General features: G+C 44.6%; 2 protein-coding genes across 6 annotated transcripts; both read right to left on the reverse strand.

Moving 5' to 3' along the window:
* Positions 1–644: 644 nt before the first annotated feature.
* Positions 645–8,058, reverse strand: LOC122844037 (sodium- and chloride-dependent creatine transporter 1-like). 3 transcript variants are annotated; one of them, XM_044139388.1, is made up of 2 exons: positions 6,803–8,058; positions 645–667 (listed from the first exon to the last, which is right to left on the reverse strand). In XM_044139388.1, exons 1-2 carry the CDS (start codon positions 7,119–7,121, stop codon positions 660–662), a joined length of 327 nt encoding a protein of 108 aa, XP_043995323.1. In that variant the 5' UTR covers positions 7,122–8,058; the 3' UTR covers positions 645–659. The 3 variants fall into 3 exon arrangements, with proteins under 3 accessions (XP_043995323.1, XP_043995248.1, XP_043995188.1); XM_044139313.1 differs by having other exon boundaries at positions 645–670; XM_044139253.1 differs by lacking the exon at positions 645–667 and adding an exon at positions 2,449–4,626.
* A 688-nt stretch (positions 8,059–8,746) lies between these two features.
* Positions 8,747–19,350, reverse strand: slc35a2 (solute carrier family 35 member 2). Of its 3 annotated transcripts, XR_006372805.1 has the most exons (7): positions 18,926–19,350; positions 18,105–18,287; positions 17,895–18,046; positions 16,823–16,945; positions 14,637–15,223; positions 10,893–11,066; positions 8,747–8,882 (listed from the first exon to the last, which is right to left on the reverse strand). XR_006372805.1 is itself a non-coding variant. In XM_044139048.1 (6 exons), exons 1-6 carry the CDS (start codon positions 18,981–18,983, stop codon positions 11,039–11,041), a joined length of 1,131 nt encoding a protein of 376 aa, XP_043994983.1. In that variant the 5' UTR covers positions 18,984–19,350; the 3' UTR covers positions 9,957–11,038. The 3 variants fall into 3 exon arrangements, 2 of the variants coding, with proteins under 2 accessions (XP_043994983.1, XP_043995096.1); XM_044139048.1 differs by lacking the exon at positions 8,747–8,882 and having other exon boundaries at positions 9,957–11,066; XM_044139161.1 differs by lacking the exons at positions 8,747–8,882; positions 10,893–11,066 and having other exon boundaries at positions 12,032–15,223; positions 18,926–19,349.
* Between the last annotated feature and the right edge of the window lie 925 nt (positions 19,351–20,275).

Raw genomic sequence — 20,275 nt, forward strand, 5'->3', positions numbered from 1 at the left:
TTCCTGGATCTGCAAAGTTTAGCATAGCTTGAGCTTTAAATGCTCAGTCTAGTTAGCATTTAGGCTACCAATGACAGCAGATAAACGTTGATATTTTGTACATCCTGTAATATAAGTTGATTCTCCAATTGGAGAGCACATTTAGCAGCCAGCTGAATGAGCAGCTTGATTGATTTTTCACTGTTTGTTTATAAATGCCATAAGAACAGCTGTACTACTAATTTTGTTGTACAGTTTAGTGTACAGTGACAATAGATCAAATCTGATGGAAGTCATCATCTCCTGGTCAAATTAAAAGGTCAAGGTAACTTTTATAAAATGAGAGCTGCAGTTAGAGAGCTAAACTGCCTAATCTGGATCAGTCAGTGGAGATTTAATGCTGTCAATCACTATCCCATGGTGCTGCATCTTTCTTCTTTTTTTGTTCTTTTGTTCATAGAAATATAAAAATGAGGGGCCCTGTCAATTACAAATGAATCATATTGTATTTTCGAAGTTTGTTTTTGTCAGTAAAAGTTAAATGTTGCCCCTCCCAGAAAACACACATCTATATTCACCCTGAACCTCCTGGATCTGCAGGAAATGGTTCCTTCCTGCTTGGAGGCTTGAGGTGACGATGTTCACCAGCAGACAGTAGAAAATAAGAACCACTGTGGCTGTTACTCTGCTGCTAAGAAAAAATATACAGTTAGGTTTTCGAAAAATAGAGACAGAGAGAGAAAAAGGTAAAAGTGTCAATTTATAACCCAGTTTTTCTCTGAGAGGTGGGTAGACTGAGATTATCAACCATTTAGCACAGTTAGCTTAGCTACAGACTGTTAGCCTCCATGACACTAACATTTAATGAATGAAGGAAAGAAATTAGCAACATATTCATATATTGAACTTCAACAACAGGTGAGTCAGTCGGCAGCAGGTCCAGTCCTCTGGTCAAATTAAAGCTGCAGTAACTTTTATAAAATGTTTTTTTATTTGTTAAAACTGTCATGATGGTGTGACAGTGTGACATGAGAGATAATCTGTTAAAATCTATTTCCTCTGCTTTCTCCCAGTATTATCTAGAAACAACCAATCAGAGACAGGAGAGATTTAATGCTGTCAATCACTATCTCATGGTGCTGCTCATCCCTGTGCTGCAGTTAGCATAGCCTGCTGTAAATGCCCAGTCTAGTTAGCATAGCTACCAATGACAGCAGATAAACATTTTTCCTGTAACGATAAGTTGATTCTCCACCATTAGCACATTTAGCAGCCAGTGAATGAGGTTGATTGACAGCGCTAAGACCCTCCTCCTGATTCTGATTGGTTGTTTTGGTCGGAACGTTGCTTTACTTCAGCTAGCAATAGCAGCTCAGGTGGAGGATTGATCTTTCACAGATTATCTTTCACAGATTATCTGTCTCATAACAAACTGTGTGGTGACACATTTAACAAATATGGAGAAAACAGATTTTATTAAAGTTATAAACTGCAGCTTGAATTAAATGCAACTACATAGCATTTTTTGGAAAGTCTGGATTGCTTCATGTATTGTTTGCATGTTGCTGGTGGGGAGAAACATTTCAGTATCTAAAACTAACAGAGGAAATGAATCAACCCACTGCAGACTGTATGAGGACTGTTGGATGTAAAATTCATGAGCAGTAAATATTGCGCTAGTTATCAGTGTTGGACCAAATAAAGCAGGACTTTAAAATTGTGGGATGTGTTGTGGTGGCACAGGGGAACACATAAACCCACAGTCCTCGACAGGTTTGGCCTGGTCTGGCGACCTTTGCACCAATGTCTTCCCTGTCAATTACCCACTTTCCTGTCAAAATTAACCACTAGAGCCAATAACAGCTCAGAGCCAATAACACCTTTAAAAAAAATTGTGATGCTTTTGGTTCAGACAGACTCAAGAAATTGTAACAGCAGCTGCGAAGGGGGGCCAATTTAAATTTTTGTCATGGGGCCCAAGATTCCTGGTGGCGCCCCCGAGGCTGAGCTTCATCACCACCAACATCATCCTCATCATCAGAGGTTCTGGTTCCGCCTCACAGAACCTGGATATCCAGACACAGAGCTCCACCTCTTCAGCAACATGGACACCTAAATGTTTCAGACATATTTTCCCACATGAACAGCTGAAGACTCAGGCTGTTCCCTTCTTCAGTCCGGTCGACCCAGTTCTACTGGAACCAGAACTCCACTAGCTGCTGTGGCTCTGAGTCAAACCAACCTGTTCCCCTCCTGGCCTGTGGGGGCGCTGCACCAACAACCACTGAAGGAAACCACACAAAAACCTCTGAAGACACTGAGAGCAACTTCCTTCTTCACCAGATGGAAACAAGATGGAGGCGTCAGATTTTAGTGTTGGAGGATTTCTCTTTAGTCTTTGGCTGAAGACCAGGAGACATTTCTGCTGCTAGCGCTAGGCTAGCATGTTAGCTTTGGTTGGATTTACCCAGAATGCCCTGCGCTGTAGTTCACTTCCTGCTTTAGGAGCGGTCTCTGGTCCTAAATAAGTGATTTTAATTCTCTTAGGTTTAGGGTTATTCAGAGACCTTCAGAGGCAGAAGAGACTTCTACTTTTTACAGAACTGCCAAGTCCTCCTGCGGTGCCTCCTGCTGGCCTGGTGGCTCACTGCTCCACAGTGAGCTTCCTCTGTGGATCAACAATCCTGACTAGATGCCCAGTGTGAGTCATTCCCATTGGGCCAATGGAACAGAATAATCCCATTTCTAACCATAACTGGCCTCTTATGTATTTATAATTAATGTCTGAATGCTGTGAGCGCTCAGTCCTTGTTCGTAGCTCAGTCTTCTGTTTTGGTTATAATCAGAGCAGATGACCCGCCTGGTTCTGGTTCTGATGACTGTAAATGTTGGCCGCTGTATAATTGAGGAGAAACTGTAGACACTAGTAGAGAAGTGAGGATGTTGGTGGTAATGGGCAGTGAGACGGTAGTCAGGTGTGCGGTGGAACTTCTTCCTGACGTCACCCTTCAATAGTTAATTATGGAAAACTGATAATGCATCAAATTGTGTTTCTTAGCAGTCTTGATGTCTGCAGTTACATTGAACCCTTCATGGTTCACTGAAACAAATTCCCCTCAAACCTTTAGTTAGTCAACATACAGCCCTGGTGCCTGTTGATGCATATTCAACACAAACCAAGCATGCCATGTCCTATTAAAACTGACGTAGGTTATTTACATACTAAATACATACATATATTGGATATGGTCAAATGACTAGTGAAAGTAGGAACATGGGGTCTAAGCGGCGCTGATCAGGCTGTCGTTAGCTCTCCTCACTCTGTTCTGCTGCCAACTGACTCAGGATCAGTCAGGATGTGTCCTTTCATCACAGGCTATAAATAAAAGTCCACACATCCATGAGTCACATGTACAACTGATTGGAGTGGTTCATTCACAGATATCCAAGGACTAAACTCTAGCCTTCCCCTTTCACATGGCCGATGGAAGCTTCTACTCTGCAGGTTTTATTCTGAACGTTTCTCTGCAGACTGTCTGAACCGTCTGGGTCATCCCAAAGATTCTTGTTCTGGACCGGCTTGTTAGAACCGAGCAACAGGTTTCTCTTGCTTCATCTCCATGGAGTCAGGAGTTGTTCTTATTCTTTCTCTCTGGTTGGCATGGAACTATTGCTCTGGCAACTTCGAACCCGTTCAGTGAGCCTACCGGACCTCCATGTGGAGCCCGATCAGAACCAAACCATTTCTGTTGTTTCTAGATCATAATCAGAACTGGATTAAGCACCAGTCTGTGGTCTAACTGGGTTTGATGACTCCAGTCATCAACAGGTGTGGTTTCCAGAAACATTTCAGACTTTTCCAGGTGTTTGGTCATTTGGAACGCCAGTATTCCAGATTTCCGTTAGAAAAGGACCACAGGCTGCAGGGAATCAAACCTCCGGACGGTTGTAGGGTTGCTGTCTGGCTAGTCTGGCGTACAGACAGTGAGATACAGGTGTACTAAGCAGATAGATAACATGTCATAGTCCCGTGTCCGATTTTCTACATCTCACATGACAGATTCCTTCATTTCCCATAATTCCACTGGGCTCAGTCCTCCTTCCCCGAGGACTGAGCGATTTTCTTCCAAATATTTTCATATATTCCGATTGATGTGTCAAATACATTTCTATAATTTCTAACCTCTTATGTCAGATGTTATTCAAAATTTGACTCCATTTCATCCACAAGATGGCGCCGAGTCGACCTCTTGGCCTCGGTGTCGCAACCTAAACAGTTCCATGTGGACGTCGTTTCTAGTCCAGAGGTTTACAGAGCAACACCGAGTTCAAGGTGGTAAAAACAACCTTTGTGCAGAAGTATCGAGCGCTCATCGCTCGAGCATGGGGGAGTGGGTGGGACTGTTACCAGGTCGCCATGGTAACGGACCTTTGGTCGGGAGAACGAGCGGTTGGTTTTCTGAGCAAGTCAGCATGTGGAGCAGAGATTAACAGGAGTGGCCTGTAATCTTTTAATCCTGTTGACAGGCTTCACCTCCGCTCTCATCCCTCCTTCACCGTCTCCACTGGAGACGTCCACAGGAGACAGTTCAGAGGTCATCTTTGGCTGCAGCAGCCTCCACGTGGCACTTCACACATCCAGGACATCTGGAGATTTGGACATGTGGACATTTGGACATCAAGACATGTGGACATCAAGACATGTGGACATTTGGACATCAAGACATGTGGACACCCTCTACTATTTGTTTGATCTCCAGGTCTTCAGCTAACTGGTCCTCACAAAGATAGCAGCTTTGCTACAAAGACACCGATCCTCACACAGGTCACTGTGTGTGTGTGTGTGTGTGTGTGTGTCCTTCACAGGGTGACTTTAGCACACACACACACTGCAGGATAATAAATCAAAGTGGCTCAGATTTATTAGAGGACAAATACAAAAAGGACAAACTGAGGAAACAGAAAGGACAAAATATCTGATGGTGATGTAAGACGATAAAAACTGAACTGATGGAGGAAGAGGAGGAAGATGAGGAGGATGGGTTGATGAGGGAACCATCGGTTCTGACCTGGACGTTTATTTGGATGCTGTGAGACATTTCAGTTTGGACCAGAGACAGATGATGCGGCTAATAAACACCTTCAGCTTCAGCCAATCAGGCGACAGTCATGTGACCTTTACAGAAAGTCTACAGCACTGTGAGAACCGGACCTTTTCACTGTCCAGATCTGACGGGCCGGTGCTGAGAACAGGAGGAGACGTGATGAAGGCTCCTACTCCTCATCCTCACCAGGGTGGAAATAAGTCTCCAAGGAGCCAATCAGCAGGAGGCCTGCAGCTCCTGACGACAGGAACGCAACCTGAACCGGTTCTGACCCACTTCTGTCTACGTTATGTAAAAAATGGATGCTGCAGCCTCAGGTCTGAAAAACGAGGCCGGCGCCTTCAAGCCGCATTCTGCCTGAGCAGCAGCAGGGGGCGACAGCGCTCCAGAGACCCGCATCAGCAGTTCTGTATCTCCATAGAGATCATCTATAGATAGAAACATAGATCTATCTATAGTCCAGATCTATGTTTAGAGACATAGATCTATGCAGACTGACATCAGTCGATCTCATGACTTCCAGGTTTCACCTTCATCACCACCATCAACGTCATCAACAAATTTGTTTCATCACCATATTTCAGTTTCTCAACATTAATTTTTTCAATTTCTCCTGGTTTGATTGATTGATTAATTGATTCTATCAGACGCTTTGGGAGCTGCCTGATGACTGCCGCCCCCTGGTGGCCACTGATGTGCCAGATCCAGCCAGTCAGGTGACCTTCTAGTCCAGGGGGGGGCGATCCTGGTTCTGGAGGGCCGGTTAGATGTTTCTCTGGTCCAACAACCTGAACCCAACAGCTGAATCTCCTCCTCAGTGCGGTCGGGTTCTCCGGAGTCCTGCTAATGACCTCATTATTGGACTCAGCTGTGTTGAAGTGGAGACACAGCTAAAGGTTTCAGGAGACAGGCCCTCCAGGCCCTCCAGGCCCTCCAGGACCAGGAGTTAACCACCGCTGTTCTAGTTTCATAACATAGCCAAACTTTATGTTTTTAGTTATAGTTGCAGAGTTCACATTTCAATCAATCAATCAATCAAGGCAGCTCAAAGTGCTTTACATCATAAAAGTACAAAAATGAAAAGTAATAGGAAAACAAAGTCAACAACTAAGAAATATTTTTTCTTTGAAAGTGGATTTAATAAATTTTGGACCAAATGGAGCCGCAAATAATTTTGTAGGTTTTAAAATATTTGTTTTCATTTACTTTGGTAGAAAGTATCCCAAGTGACTTCCTTCTGGAGAATTATTGATTAATCTGATGATGATTAAATTATTAATGTCTGAAGGAGACAGGAAGGACCGCTGGGAATCAACTTCATCAGAGACAATCGGGCTATTATTACACACACACACACACACACACACACACACACACACACACACACCATGCTTGTGTGTAAATACAGCCTGAACCTGCTGCTGTCACTCAGATCGATACCCGCCCAGCGCCACCTAACATGATCAGAACATAGAAGCCACGCCCATTTTAAGCCCCGCCCATTTTTAAATTTCAAAGCCCCGCCTGTCATCTGGAGTCTCAGTTGGGAACAGAACCTGATTCTGTTTTCATGCTGCAGGTTCTGTTGGACCAGCAGCTGGATGGCCGACCCGGTCCAGTCGGAAACGTTCTGGTCTGTATTTAAACCATGGTGTGTGTGACATACAGAGGGGGCGGGGCTAAAGATTTAGCCCCGCCCCCTGCGGTCTGAGCCTCACCTCCTCCGTTCTTGTAACACAGGTAGGGGAACCGCCACACGTTTCCGAGTCCGACAGCGAATCCCACGCAGGACATGATGAAGTCCATCTGCCGGGTCCAAGTCTCACGCTCCTGGTACCCCGGACCCATCCCGATGGCCCCGCCTCCCCTTTTATCCTGACCGGTACCGCCGACCACGCCGCCGCTGGTCGGCGCCGCCAGCGGGGCGAGGGATCCGTTGGCGGCCGCGAAGCCGCTGGACAGGAGGAGTGGGTTCCTCTTGGTCTCCTCCAACAGAACCACAGAGCAGGACGAAGCGGGCCGGGCCGGTTTCTCCATCTCAAACAGAACCTGGTCAGAACTTAACAAAGTAGTCAGGAACCAGTACAGGTTCTAAGGTCCAGTCTCTGTCAGCCCTCTACCACTTAGATTCTGTCACAGAATATCAGTCAGAACCACTCAGACCCAATCAGAACCCGGTCAGAATCAATCAGAACCAGTAGTAAAACCCAGTCAGAACCATTCACAGCCAATCAGAACCAGCAGTAAAACCCAATCAGAACCACTCAGACCCAATCAGAACCAGCAGTAAAACCCAGTCAGAACCACTCAGACCCAGTCAAAACCAGCAGTAAAACCCAATCAGAACCCAGTCAGAACCAGTCCGGTTGTCTTTCTTTAACTCTGCAGCTCTTTAGCTTTAGAACCGAAACTAAATCAATCAGTATCCCTCTGACACCGGGTCAGAACCAGTAACACCCCAGTAACACCAGTCCAGCTCCAGGTCAGAGTCCCACCGACCAGTCAGAACCAGAGCCGGTCCAGTTCGGTCTGCTCCGGACCCTCTCCTCTCTTTTAATTTAGGACTTCAGTTTATTTAGTTAAATTTAAAAATGGTCAGAAAATCGAAATGTTTTAAAAATAATTTTGAATTTTTTTCTTTCAAATAAAAATAAAAATGTTGAACTGAAGAGAAAAACGAACCGAACCGCAGCCGAACCGCGACCTTCAAAAACAATCCACGAAGCACTTAAATGTGAGTCTGAAGAATCGCATGAGATCTGCGAGTCACGGAGGAGACGGCGGCCTGCTGCGGGACGGGGAGGTCGGCCGAACCGAACTTATGGTTCTGTTAGGTCAAATCGAGCCGGGTCAGTAGCGGCGCACACCGGGGCGCGAACCCCGCAGCTCCATCCGGGCAGAGGCGGCACTGAGGCGGGCACTGAGCGCGGTCCCGGTCCAAGGTTCGACGGCTCGGTCGGTCTGCCCGACTGTGCGGCGGCGGCGGCTTTAAAGCGGAGGAGGCTGACTGCCGTGACGTCACGCCGAGAACACGCCCACCTCTGACGTCACTGGGATCCCTGGACACAGGTCAGCTTGAATGGATTCCAGACAAACCGTGAGGTTCTACTGGATCAGAACCAGAACGTTTGGGTCAGAACCGGTTCTGAGATTCTCTGTGTAGAAGGTCTGGGAGGAGAACATCAGGTCCACCAGAACCAGAACCAGATTTAATATTCTGGGTCTCAGATGACAGAATCATATTTTAATATTTATAATAAATGACTTGTATGAATTTAATGTTTTAATTTGAAGTATGATTTAAAATAATCATGAAAACAGATTAAAAGATTCTCTATTATCACCTGATTAATTACTGTCATATTTTACATTTATTATTTTGATTAATAAATTATGATCGTTCTCAACCCTTGGATTATTGATTTACTGTTTGATTTTTAAAGTATTATTTTATTTATTTCTATTCCAGATCACAGAACTAAACTGGGAACTATTGTGGAGGTGGGAACCAAACCCCAGCAGGTTCTGATCCAGTTGGATCTGTTTAGGAAACATGAAAGTTACTCCTGACTAGAAAGCGTCAGCTTGTTGTTTTCCCTAAACATGGAGTCCAAGTTTGTGTTTAGAGGAAAAACAGAAGGTGGTTTGGGTTTCCTTTCTGGAAAATCAGAGGAACAATTTGGACAAGAGATAAAACACAAAGACAGAAGAGACACGAACAGAAACTGAGACAAAGATAAGGCTTGCTGCTGCTGTATGGACCGGTCCTCAGTAGAAACTGTGGGAGGATTCTGGAACCTGAAGAGGAAAATAGACAGAGGACACGTTAGCATGATGACATGTTAGCATGAGGACACGTTAGCATGATGACATGTTAGCATGAGGACACGTTAGCATGATGACATGTTAGCATGAGGACACGTTAGCATGATGACATGTTAGCATGAGGACACGTTAGCATGATGACATGTTAGCATGAGGACACGTTAGCATGATGACATGTTAGCATCAGGACACGTTAGCATGATGACATGTTAGCATGAGGACACGTTAGCATGATGACATGTTAGCATGAGGACACGTTAGCATGATGACATGTTAGCATGAGGACACGTTAGCATGATGACATGTTAGCATGAGGACAGTTGAGCGCACATTAGCATGAAGACACATTAGCCTGATGAGATGTTAGCATGAGGACACGTTAGCATGACGACATATTAGCATGAGAACAGATGACGACCCATTAGCATAAGGACATGTTAGCACGAGCACGTCAGTCGTGGGTTGTTCGGAGGAATGGAGACGTTACGAAGGACAGAGTTTACTGAAACAGATTTTCTGTGGAGGTTTCCTGGACGGACTAGAAGCTGCTGCAGTGTGTAGGAACTGAACATTCTCAGCCTGGAGACGCCTCCATGTTCTGACCCGGGGACTCACTGGACCGGTTCTGGTCCGATTCACTATGTTCTGAACAGAACGCCACAGAACAGCTGATGGATGCAGAATAACTACTGGTGGCTCAATGGACCCGGCTAATACCTGCATCCATGGATGTGGCTAACTGCTGAACTTTGACCTCTTAGATTAGATCAACACCTGCAGCTACTTCTGACAGAACAAGAAGGCTCCACTCCGCCCTCGGGTGGCAGCTTGACCAACTGCAGACATGTCAATTTTATTATTGAGCAGGAAATTAAACCTGAACTTCAGTCATTTATCACAATAAAAATCTATAGTAACATAAACGACTTCTCTTCTTCTGCACTTATTTCACATTGAGTGAAATAAAATCAGAAAAGTCCTTCTAGTCCCACAACAGGGGGCGCTGTAAGCAATTTAGTGCCTCAGACTGAAAAGTTGCAGATTTCATTCCTTCACATCATAAACATTTTATTTTAATAGTAGAGTGTTTTTAGTTTAAATTCATGGGAAGATTTCAAAATACATGAGAAATAATAAAACAAACTTCAACAAGATAACATAGAAAACATTTCCTTTATAAAAACTCTGACAGAAAATGACAAATTAAACAGAAAATAGAAAAGCAAAATACAAAAATCCAGTTTTAATTTAAGGTAAACTAAGTTTAAAGGAGATTTATTCTGACATGAAAGGAAGTTCATCCTTTAATGCTAAAATAAAGATAAATTGACAAGAAAAAAAAGATATTTGGAGTTTAATAAATAATACATTTTTTTATTTATTTTCTTTATTATTTCAATATTTTAAAAATATTTATTATTAGTTTTATTTTTACAACCAAAAGAAATACTGATAAAACATTACAATAAGAAGGTGATTTTATTAAATAAATACATTTGTTACTTCACACTTTCTACTTTCTAAAATAAAATGTGTAAATAAATCAAATTAAGATATTAATCAAATGCATACATTTTAATTTTTTAAAATATTTTTTAAAAAAAGTCTGGTCTTTTATTCTGAAATGTTGAAAACAAGGAGACATTCTGAGATGGTTTCCTGATCCGGTTCAGAGAGACAGAACCAGTTGGTTCTCCATGTGAGAACACTAACAAAACCGAAAACAAAACTAAAAACAGAACAAAACCAACACAACAACAAAAAGCGAAACATACAAAGTCAAGAAGAAGCAAAAAAATTAAGGTTCAAAAGGTTGATCTTGAGTTTCTGCTCTTATTGTGAAGGTCCACAATAAGAGTCACTTCACAAAGTTCTGCTGATTTTCTTCTTCAGATAAAATCCTGAATCCAGAACCATCAGCTTTTTCATCACAATGAGATGATGAGACTTCATGTGTTTCACCTAAAAACTAACTGAAAGTACCGTTTCTGGATCCAGGTGGGACTTCTATGGTGCTGGAGAGCAGAACCGAACAGTTTTCAGGTTCAGACGATGTTGGAGCGACGATGTCTGGCATCTTAATTTGAAAGGTCGTGACCTCAGCAGACAGGAAGTGGTAGCTGTCCATTTCAGGATCCTTTCTCTTTTCCTGAACACCTGCAGGGCGGATAGAGGAAGAGGAAGATTAGAAAAGAGATGAGGATTCCTTCATGGCCTCATCCAAAGATACGACCGACTTCCAGGACAGGAAGTTCTAACAGGAAGCCTTTCAAACAGGAAGTTCTCTCTGGGAAACTCTGAATTTCATGATCATCTGGATGGTGATAAAATAAATCTCCGTTATTCTGTCCATGTCAACTGTGGTCCAGAACGTTCTGGTCCAAACCCCCCGCTTCTGGATCTAAGAAACCCCTGAAACCTGCAGAGCACCAGGAACTTCCTGTGTTTGGTCCTGGGCCGCACCTCCAGAACCAGGCCAGAACTTTCAGGACTCCCAGTAAGACCAGCACACTGACCTGGAGAGGTCGTGACCTGGGTTAGGATTCCGCCTGCTGCAGCAGAAATCCGTTTTTGTCACAAACTGGAATATTTGAGAATTTGTCAGGGAAGTTGAAAGAAATACAATAAAGATTTTATTTTTGTATTTTTATGAGAATAGCTGGAGTGAAACTGTAAAGTCGAGTTTCACCTGAAGGGAACCAGGAAGTAAAAACTTTCTGATGGTTTTCCATCCATGGATTCACAAGCAGCTTTTCTACATCCTCTTAAAAAATAAAATAATTAGAATATAAAGATATAGAGAAAAACATTAATGTCGAAACATTAATAAGAAATGTGTTCATTCTAACAAGATGTTTATCTCTGGTGATTTATTGGAGCATTAGTCTGATCCTGACCTTTGACCCAGCTGGGGAGCACCAGGTTAAACGTTTCGCTCTGCTGCAGCTTTAGCAAACTGCCTCACCTGTAGCTCGTTAGCATTAGCTTTGCTAACGAGCTAACGCTTTAGGCAGATATTCACACCTGGAGGCGTTTCAGCTTTAGCTCGACCTCGATGTTCTTCAGGCTGATTTTTGTCCCTGATTCCAAACTGAAGGGAAATTAAAAGACAAACTCCAGAGTTTAGTGTTTGATTTATAAAACTTTACCAAAACAAGTATTTACAAACTCACAAGCTGTGATACAAACCAACAACCGAGTGCAACCGCACAAACTGTCCCAACAGTTTGAGAAAAACAGGAAGTGGACATGAAACCCGGAGCTGGGACTGTTTCCGGTTGTCAACACAAGGAAACATCCAGCAGGGGGCGCTCCAGGCTGTCAGCTCAGATCAGATCTGATTCAGAAAATCTACAGATTTCCACCAAACACAGGAACTCTGCGTCATTCAGGTGAATTTATAACGTCATGGGATTTCATTTTTACACAGAAATAAAAACAACCCTGTAAACAACTGATATATCTCAGTTTGTTCAAATATAAAAACAAGAATGGTCAAATCATTTCTCCCTTCAGATGCTCATGATTTTTTTCCAACAAAAAAGCTTTCAAGAAAAATATAAAATGTTTTCATTTTCAGCACAGATAAAAAAAACCGCTTCAATATTTACGTATAATTTACATTTTTAGATATTCTTCATTTATCTCGCATTTCTATTGCTCAGGAATAACATTTATTACATCAATTTGATAACTTATGATTGCAAAAACAAGACAAAAAGAAAATATATTTTAGTTACACTTTTGGCTTTTCAGCATTTTTTATTTGTGGACCAAAAGATATCAAAAGATTTTACTTAATGGAAAATGTTTCATTACTTTAAGTGACTTGACAGATTTTAACGTTGAAAGGATTTTAAAAACGAGCCAAACGCCACCAGGGTCTGATGGGGCTGCCCCCTGGTGGCCATGACCAGACACAGCAAGCAGAAACAAAGAAATAAAAGAAATAAAACTTCATCCTTCATTTTGTTCTTCTTGGTCAAAACATATTTAAACATGACTTTTCTATTTCTCCAGTCATGTTTGAAGAAAATGACTATTTTGACGATTGTTGATTTTTTTTTTAATTGAATGTTGTTCAAATGAACATTATGGAAAAAAACTTTTGATATTCATATGAATTAATTCTGTTTTCTTTTGTCATTATCATCATCATCATCATCATCATCATCATCACTGTCAGACCGCTGGGTTCTAGTTCTGAATCATCCTGGAGGTCCGAATACTTTAACACCCAAAATGCCTGGAAAACATCTGCACAGCTGAAAAACTGAAGCTTCTGTTTGAAGATGAAGAAAAGTTTCAGATTCAGGAAAAACCAAAATAAAAAAAAACTATAAAATACTCGTTATCCCACCAGAATCCCAAACAATGTCATCAACATGAGGAAGAGTCCGGACCGCTCCTCTTCCTCCTCACTCACCTAAACAGAAAGAAAACGGAAACAAGTTCCTCCAGAGAAATCGTCGCAGTTCTGCAGGGTTTTTGTCTCCAAATGGACCCGAGTGATCCGGGTGAGCCGAGGTCCGATTCCAACCAACCCGGAAAACAGCATTTAAATCCGACAAAAAAGTTTTGAAGGAATTTAACAAGAGTTATAACCTTTGGGACTCTGGACCAAATGAAACGGTTGGACTGATTGGATGGAGACATTTTGGGTGGTCCAATCAGAACGCAGCTTTTTCTAGAAATGAAAGAACCTCTAAATTGGATTTGATGAAACATTTTCTCTAGTTATGTCTTATAAAAACTTCTGGGTTATTTTATGGTTTTGAAAACTAAAAATCTGATCTGCTTCAGTCTCTGTAGGTCATGTGATCTCCAATTCTGTTTTACTCAATTTCATCTGATCTTAGTTTGATGGATGACAAGAGAAGTCTGCTGTGAAATGTGAGACAATACTTCTGCTTTCTTTGATAAAAAGAAAACCCAGCGGTGACGACAAGCGGATGTGGGCGGGACCAAGATTAACTACTGGCTCCGCCCACCCGCCACGATGTGACGAACATCCGTCAACAGAAGCATAAGAGCTCCTTTTTAGACGTTTAGAGAAATATTGGACAGCGCCATCTTCTGGTGGTTTGGGTTATCACATGAAGGTTCTGGTGAATCCTTCTGGACCTGCTCAAGTTCTCAGGAACACATCAGATCTCAATGGAGACAAAAATGAAACGATAATCCTTGACCTCGCCTACAGATAGGCCACGCCCCCTCCAACAACAAACATCACAGATTAGTTAAAGAATTAAAAAATGCTCCAATCAATGAGCACATTCCCAGCAAGCAGCAGGACCGGACCGGACCGGACCGGACCGGACCGGGCAACGCCAGGCCGGGATCAGAACCGCCACCCTATGGCTTCAGACAAGAGGAAAAGGCACCATACAGTCTGCAGGTGGCCCCGCCCCCACACAGACCAACCAATCAGCAATTACCAAGCAGGATCCAATCAGTGTAAGGCTTCTTTCAGATAGCAAAGAGTTTTAAGGCAGAGAGAACAGCAGGGGGCGCTCCAGCTCCTTCCTGCTCAGCTTCCAGGAATTAGTCTGTGGCGCTGGCGGCTGGGGAAGGAGCTCTGAGGAAGAGAGCAGGGGCAAAGGTTAGAAGGACAGGAAGAGGAGGAGACGCAGCAGCAGGAGGAGCTCACTCATTGGTTAGTTGGAGCAGAGAGGAAACCAGCACCAGGTGGCGCCAGAGACACAGAATCACTTCACCAGGACTGACTTTGGCAGAAACGGCTCCATCTCGCCGCCCCCGCCTCCCCTCGGCGGCTCAGCGGGCGCAGAGGAAGAGGAGGGGTCAGGGCCCGGGATGCCGCCGGGCGCCTTGGGGAGGCTGTACATGTAGACGGCGCCGATGACAAGCCCCGCCCCCGCGGTGAACAGCAGGTCCACGTGGAAGCCAAACAGGTAGACGGACATCACCGTGGAAACGATGATGGAGAAGGAAGTGGCGAAGCCCTTCAGGATGTTGTCGGCGTACTTCACCACCACGGCCACCAGCAGCCCGCCGAACGCCTGGTTGAAGATGACGCACCAAACCATGCCGGTGTAGCCGAACAGGAAACCGCGCTCGGCCACGGCGGCGCCGTCGTTCCACCACATTCCCAGCAGTCCGAGCGCCGTGCCGAAGACGCCCAGCTGCACGTTCCTCATCCACACTGACGCAGAGCTGCCCTTGAGGATCCGCTCAAAGTAAACGCCGGCGAAGCCCGACGACAGGCAGCTGATCACCACGGCAACCAGACCCACCATGTAGTTCTGGTTGGAAGCGTCAGCCACCGCCGCCTCCTTCTTTCCTTCCTGCTGCACCTGCAACGAGACCGCAGGTAGGGTCATCGGTAGACCCATCGATCATCAATACATCGATAGATCCACTAATAGATCAATAGATCATCAATAGATCCATATATCTATCTGTAGATCTATCCATATGCTCTGTAGCCGTCGGGTTCTGGACCGGTTCTTCCAGGACTTTCAGGTGATGCTTTTGGTTCAGACAAACTCAAGAAATTGTAACAGCAGCTGCGAAGGGGGGGCCATTTAAAGTTTTGTCATGGGGCCCAAGATTCCTGGTGGCGCCCCTGGGGGGGGCTTAACCCATCGTAGGGTTAGGGCTAAAATTTTAAATGATCTTTTAACTGCTGAGGGTAAATCAACAGTTCTTGTAGATTTTGATCCGTCTCCAGTTTCTGACCCGTTTGGAGTCACTGGTTGCTACTCAAGGTTCAACATTAAACTGGTTCTGGTTCTTTCAAGTAGGAGTTTTTCTGCACAGGGTTCCCCAGGGTTCATTGTTAGCGCCCGTTCTTTTAGCCTTGTATCTGCTGCCTCTGGGTTGTATCGTTAAAAAGAACTGTCTCTTTTCACTTATCTACCTTTTATAAATCTACCTGTAACTACAAATGACAGCCAGTCTGCTGTACAGATGTTATCGGATCGTCTGCAGGATGTTCAGGCTTGACTAAGAGCACATTTTCTGTAGCTGATTAAGGAAAATACTGAGTTCTATTTCGCGTGGGCTTCGCCCTTTAAGGCGACCGCTAGTGGGCTTATCCCTCAAACTCAGCACTGAAAAGAAGCTCAGTCCACATCCATCCAGTAGGTGGCCCCACTCTGCTCTGGATAAATACTGGCTAGACCGGAAAACCAATCCCTTTTTTCTTCAACGTAGCGATATCAACACTGTCTAAAAGTAAAGATGTCTTCCAACAGTTCCATCCATTTGTGCCTGTCTTTCCAGACAGGGTACATCATGTCCTTCGATGGGCACCAGATGTTCCTCACTGGTTGTGTGAGGAACATCTCTCAGCCTCAACTTCCTCTGGACTGGATCCTCCAGAGAATCTGAGAGCTCACTGCACCAGAGGAGTTTCCTGTCTGTGGAGGACATTTGCAGGGCAGCTTCCTGGTCATTTCTTCGGTTTTACCTGTGTGACGTTTCCACGTTCTCTATGACCCGTTCTGTTCTCCAAGTTAGTGCTGTGTAATAAGTTACCCGCTCTGTTCATCGTTCTGCTGTTAGGGTTCGTAACCTTCGTTGTTCCTGTTCGCAGCAGCAGGTCTGTTTATCGTATCTCCTCTCTGGTCTTGCTGTACTGGAGGCCACGACTCCAGACTGAAACTGTCTTTGTTATGCAGCAGATGGTGGTGGTCTGGATGGACCCAGTGAGATTTAGACTATACCTGCTTCGCTGTTAACCCACTAGCGATAGCCTTAAAGGATGAAGCCTACACGAAATAGAACGTTGGTTACGTATTGTAACCCCAGATTATACGAGTACCGGCATAACAGAGTTTAGCCTTTAAGCTGTGGGCCTCACTGGAAAAACGCCGTTACGGAGCCGTTTGTCCGGTCTGACCGATATTTATACAGACTGGGATGGGGCCAGCCTACTGGATGGGTCGTACCTGGACGATGGCGACGCCGGCGAACAGCAGCAGCAGGGAAACCCACTGGACTCTGGACAGAGACTTCCTGAGCATCAGGACGCTGAAGAGCGCCGTGGTGAGGATCTTTAGCTGGTAGGTCACCTGGAGGGGGAGGAGCCTGTTAGTTCCAGTCGGGTCAGACCTTCCTGAAAACTCTGATCTGAAGGTTCAATAAGATTTTTGAAGAAAACTATTTGTAGAAACATATTAAAATGTACTAAAAGAAAAGAAACATTCATGTAGACGAGACTGACAGGAAGGAAGACGGCGGGACATGGAAGATTCTTCCTGATTGGGTAAAACTAATCCCAGACTTCCTGTGTATGAAGTGACCCTGGAAAGAACCGTTGTCAAGTTTATTAGTCCAGAGCAATTCAGAAATGGTTCAGTTCAAAAATATTTTAGGTGAGAAACAACACCAGCAGAATAAAGAGAGGCAATGAAAACCCTAACCCTGAAAAGTTGTGATTCAATATTTCAACTTCTGGTGTTCTGATCGATTGGCCACCGATCACTATTGGCCGATTTCTGTGTTCGTCGATCACCTGCAGCCGACGCCAGGCAAACGGCCGCAGCAAATCCTGACCAAACATGTCAGCCGTGTGGAACCTCTGCTGCGAAGTTTGGGACGGAAAAATGCCTCAGAGTGAAGAACAGATCAAAATCCAATTTAATGCGACGTAAATTATGAGAGGCAGAACGAAGAGCTGCTGTCTAGATCACCGCTCTGTATTCTATTCACCATAGATCTGGAACAAACTTCCAGAAAACCGAAGAACAGCCGAAACCCTGCACTCCTTTAAATGTAGACTAAAACTCAGCTGGTTGGAGCCGATTTTGAAACAATCATAAAACATTGATCAATGATCTGATAATTATTGATAGTATTGACAAAACACTCTGCTTGGTGACGATTTTAAGATGAAAAACTGTTTGAACTGTTTTGTTTCTGAAATGTGCTACAGATAATATGTCCGACTGAGCCCACTGAGCACACATCAACTGGACCTAGTGACCGGGTGCTGACCCGGATCAGGGTTCTGGTTCTGACCTGGAAGGTGGCGGCCGGCAGGTTGGAGATGGCGACGTACTGCAGGTTGTTCTGCAGCGTGTAGATGAGCGACGGCACGGCGAGCTTCAGCGTGTCCTGGTACTGCAGGACGACCGAGTCCAGCAGGAACCACAGCGTCTCCTTCAGGGCGTCTGTGGAAACGCAGCGTCACACACAGATGCTGCTTAGCCCCGCCCACTACTAACTTACATCTCTTCTGCAGCAGGATGATGAGCAGGCACGTTGCCACCTTCAGGACCTCCGCCATGACGACGGCCGATGTGGCGAAGAAGCGGTCGCCCGGCAACGTCCGGACGTAGCGGATGCTGAGGATGAGCGAGGCGTTCTGGACCACCAGGACTGCCAGGCTGATGTACTTCAACTTCCTGTTGGCTGCAGGGGAGAGACGGACACAAAGAGGAGCTTTCATCCTTCCACTCAACTCTCAGAACCAGAACTTTGAGGCTGGTTCCGGTTCTCGTCGACCCGCTACTTCCATCTGCTTTATTATCTGGACTCGACCACCTGCTACGGCCTCTTCCTCATCATCCTGATCTGCAGCCACACAGACACACCTTAGTGAGAACTCCACGTCACCAAAACTGCTGATTCCACCTTAAGTTCCACATGTTTAAGGTGGAATGGGCCCACCAGGCCTCTGTAGAACCTGTCAAAACCCTCTCCTGCAGTTCTGGACGAGCTGGAATAAGAATCCAGTACAAACCAGATAGACGTGATTATCTATAATGAATCCAGTTTTTTCTGCAACACTTCATGTTTAAATTTTTAGATTTAACCATAGAGATTATTACCTTCAATAAACACTAGAATATTTAGCTGTTCTGTTTGTGTTAATTAGTCGCCATAGCAACTGATTATTCGGCTCGGTTTAATCCAGTAAACTACTTTATTAAATCGGCCCAAACTGGTTAGTTTACCTCTAGGTAGCTGATTCTTGCTCCTAGACAAACCAGTTTAACCACTAGGAATATTTCGAAATCATCCAGTTTTTAATCCGTTTTATGTTTTACCTTCATTTTGACTCTGGGTCGGAACCTCCCCGGCCTTACTGCTGCTGCCACCCACCATGCTGCGCTCTCTGCCTCGTCGGGACCGAACCCTCACCCCGCTGTCTGCACAGCTAACTCCGCTAGCCTCTCGGCTAAGATCCGCTGTCGGTTGCGGACCGGTCGGGACTCCGAATCTCGGGCTGGTTCTGGTTCTGGAAGCGGGAGGCAGAGGCGGGCGAGTCGGCTCGAAATGACCGGAGCTGAGGAGCGGGACTGCGGAGGACTAGCAGACGGAGTATGGGGAGCATCAGGCGGAGAACCAGGGCTGCTTTGAGGCGCTGATCTGTCCCGGAAGTCACTCGGACTACAACTGCGGAGATTGGACTGTGTGACAGGATGTTTCACTCTGTAGGAGGCGGAGAAAGAAAGGAAGAAACACAGAAAGAAATAAACAAAGAAACAAAGAAAGGAAGAAAGAAAGATTTTTTGATTATTAACACATTTATTTCTCAATAAAACTACATTTTGACAGAAATTAGTTCATCTTTCATGCAAACATTGAATTAAAAACTAGCTTTCTATCAACCACAGAACAAACAACATTATTAAAACACCACAAAGATAAAAAAATCAATGAAGTTATTCATCATTGAAAAGAACATATATTCTGCTTTTACTCTGTTTTATCATCAGAATAAACATCCTGTCGACTTTTTCCCCCAAAACACAATTTAATTAATTTTTTCTAATAATAATGGAAAATTTTGCCTGTCCAATAAGAAAATTTAACAAATTCCAGTCACTCGATTCTTTTTTTGTATAACCTGCACCAAATATAAAAGCTACTTCAGACCAATAAACACCACATTTTTTATAAAACATCCATTCATCCATCCATCCATCCATTTTCTGTTCACCCTTCGTCCCTAATGGGGTCAGGAGGGTTGCTGGTTCCTCCCCAGCTAACGTTCCAGGCAAGAGGCGGGGTCACGGGGTCACCCCGGACAGGTCGCCAGTCTGTCGCGCAGGGCAACACAGAGACACACAGGACACACAACCATTCACACACACACACACACACACACACTTAGGGAGAATTTAGAGAGACCAATTAACCTGACAGTCATGTTTTTGGACTGTGGGAGGAAGCCGGAGAACCCGGAGAGAACCCACCATGCACAGGGAGAACATGCAAACTCCATGCAGAAAGACCCCGGGCCGGGAATCGAACCCAGGACCTTCTTGCTGCAAGGCGACAGCTCTATCAACTGCACCACTGTGCAGCCCACCATCGTTTTTCTTGTTAGAAGAAAAACAATGGTGAAAGTCGTTCACACTCAAGAAAAATGTGAAAAATAGTTTCTACTTCTT

Source organism: Gambusia affinis, linkage group LG01, assembly GCF_019740435.1.
Source record: "Gambusia affinis linkage group LG01, SWU_Gaff_1.0, whole genome shotgun sequence".
Taxonomy (NCBI): Eukaryota; Metazoa; Chordata; class Actinopteri; order Cyprinodontiformes; family Poeciliidae; genus Gambusia; species Gambusia affinis.

Excerpts from the sequence above, each read along its gene's own strand:
- LOC122844037 (XM_044139253.1), bottom strand. The coding sequence starts at position 7,121 with ATGGAGAAACCGGCCCGGCCCGCTTCGTCCTGCTCTGTGGTTCTGTTG.
- slc35a2 (XM_044139048.1), bottom strand. The coding sequence starts at position 18,983 with ATGGTGGGTGGCAGCAGCAGTAAGGCCGGGGAGGTTCCGACCCAGAGT. Across the intron at positions 15,224-16,822 it reads CCGGCGTCGCCATCGTCCAG|GTGCAGCAGGAAGGAAAGAA; the intron begins GTACGACCCATC and ends GTCTCGTTGCAG. Across the intron at positions 11,067-14,636 it reads ATGGAGCCGTTTCTGCCAAA|GTGTTCAGGAAAAGAGAAAG; the intron begins GTCAGTCCTGGT and ends TCCGCCCTGCAG.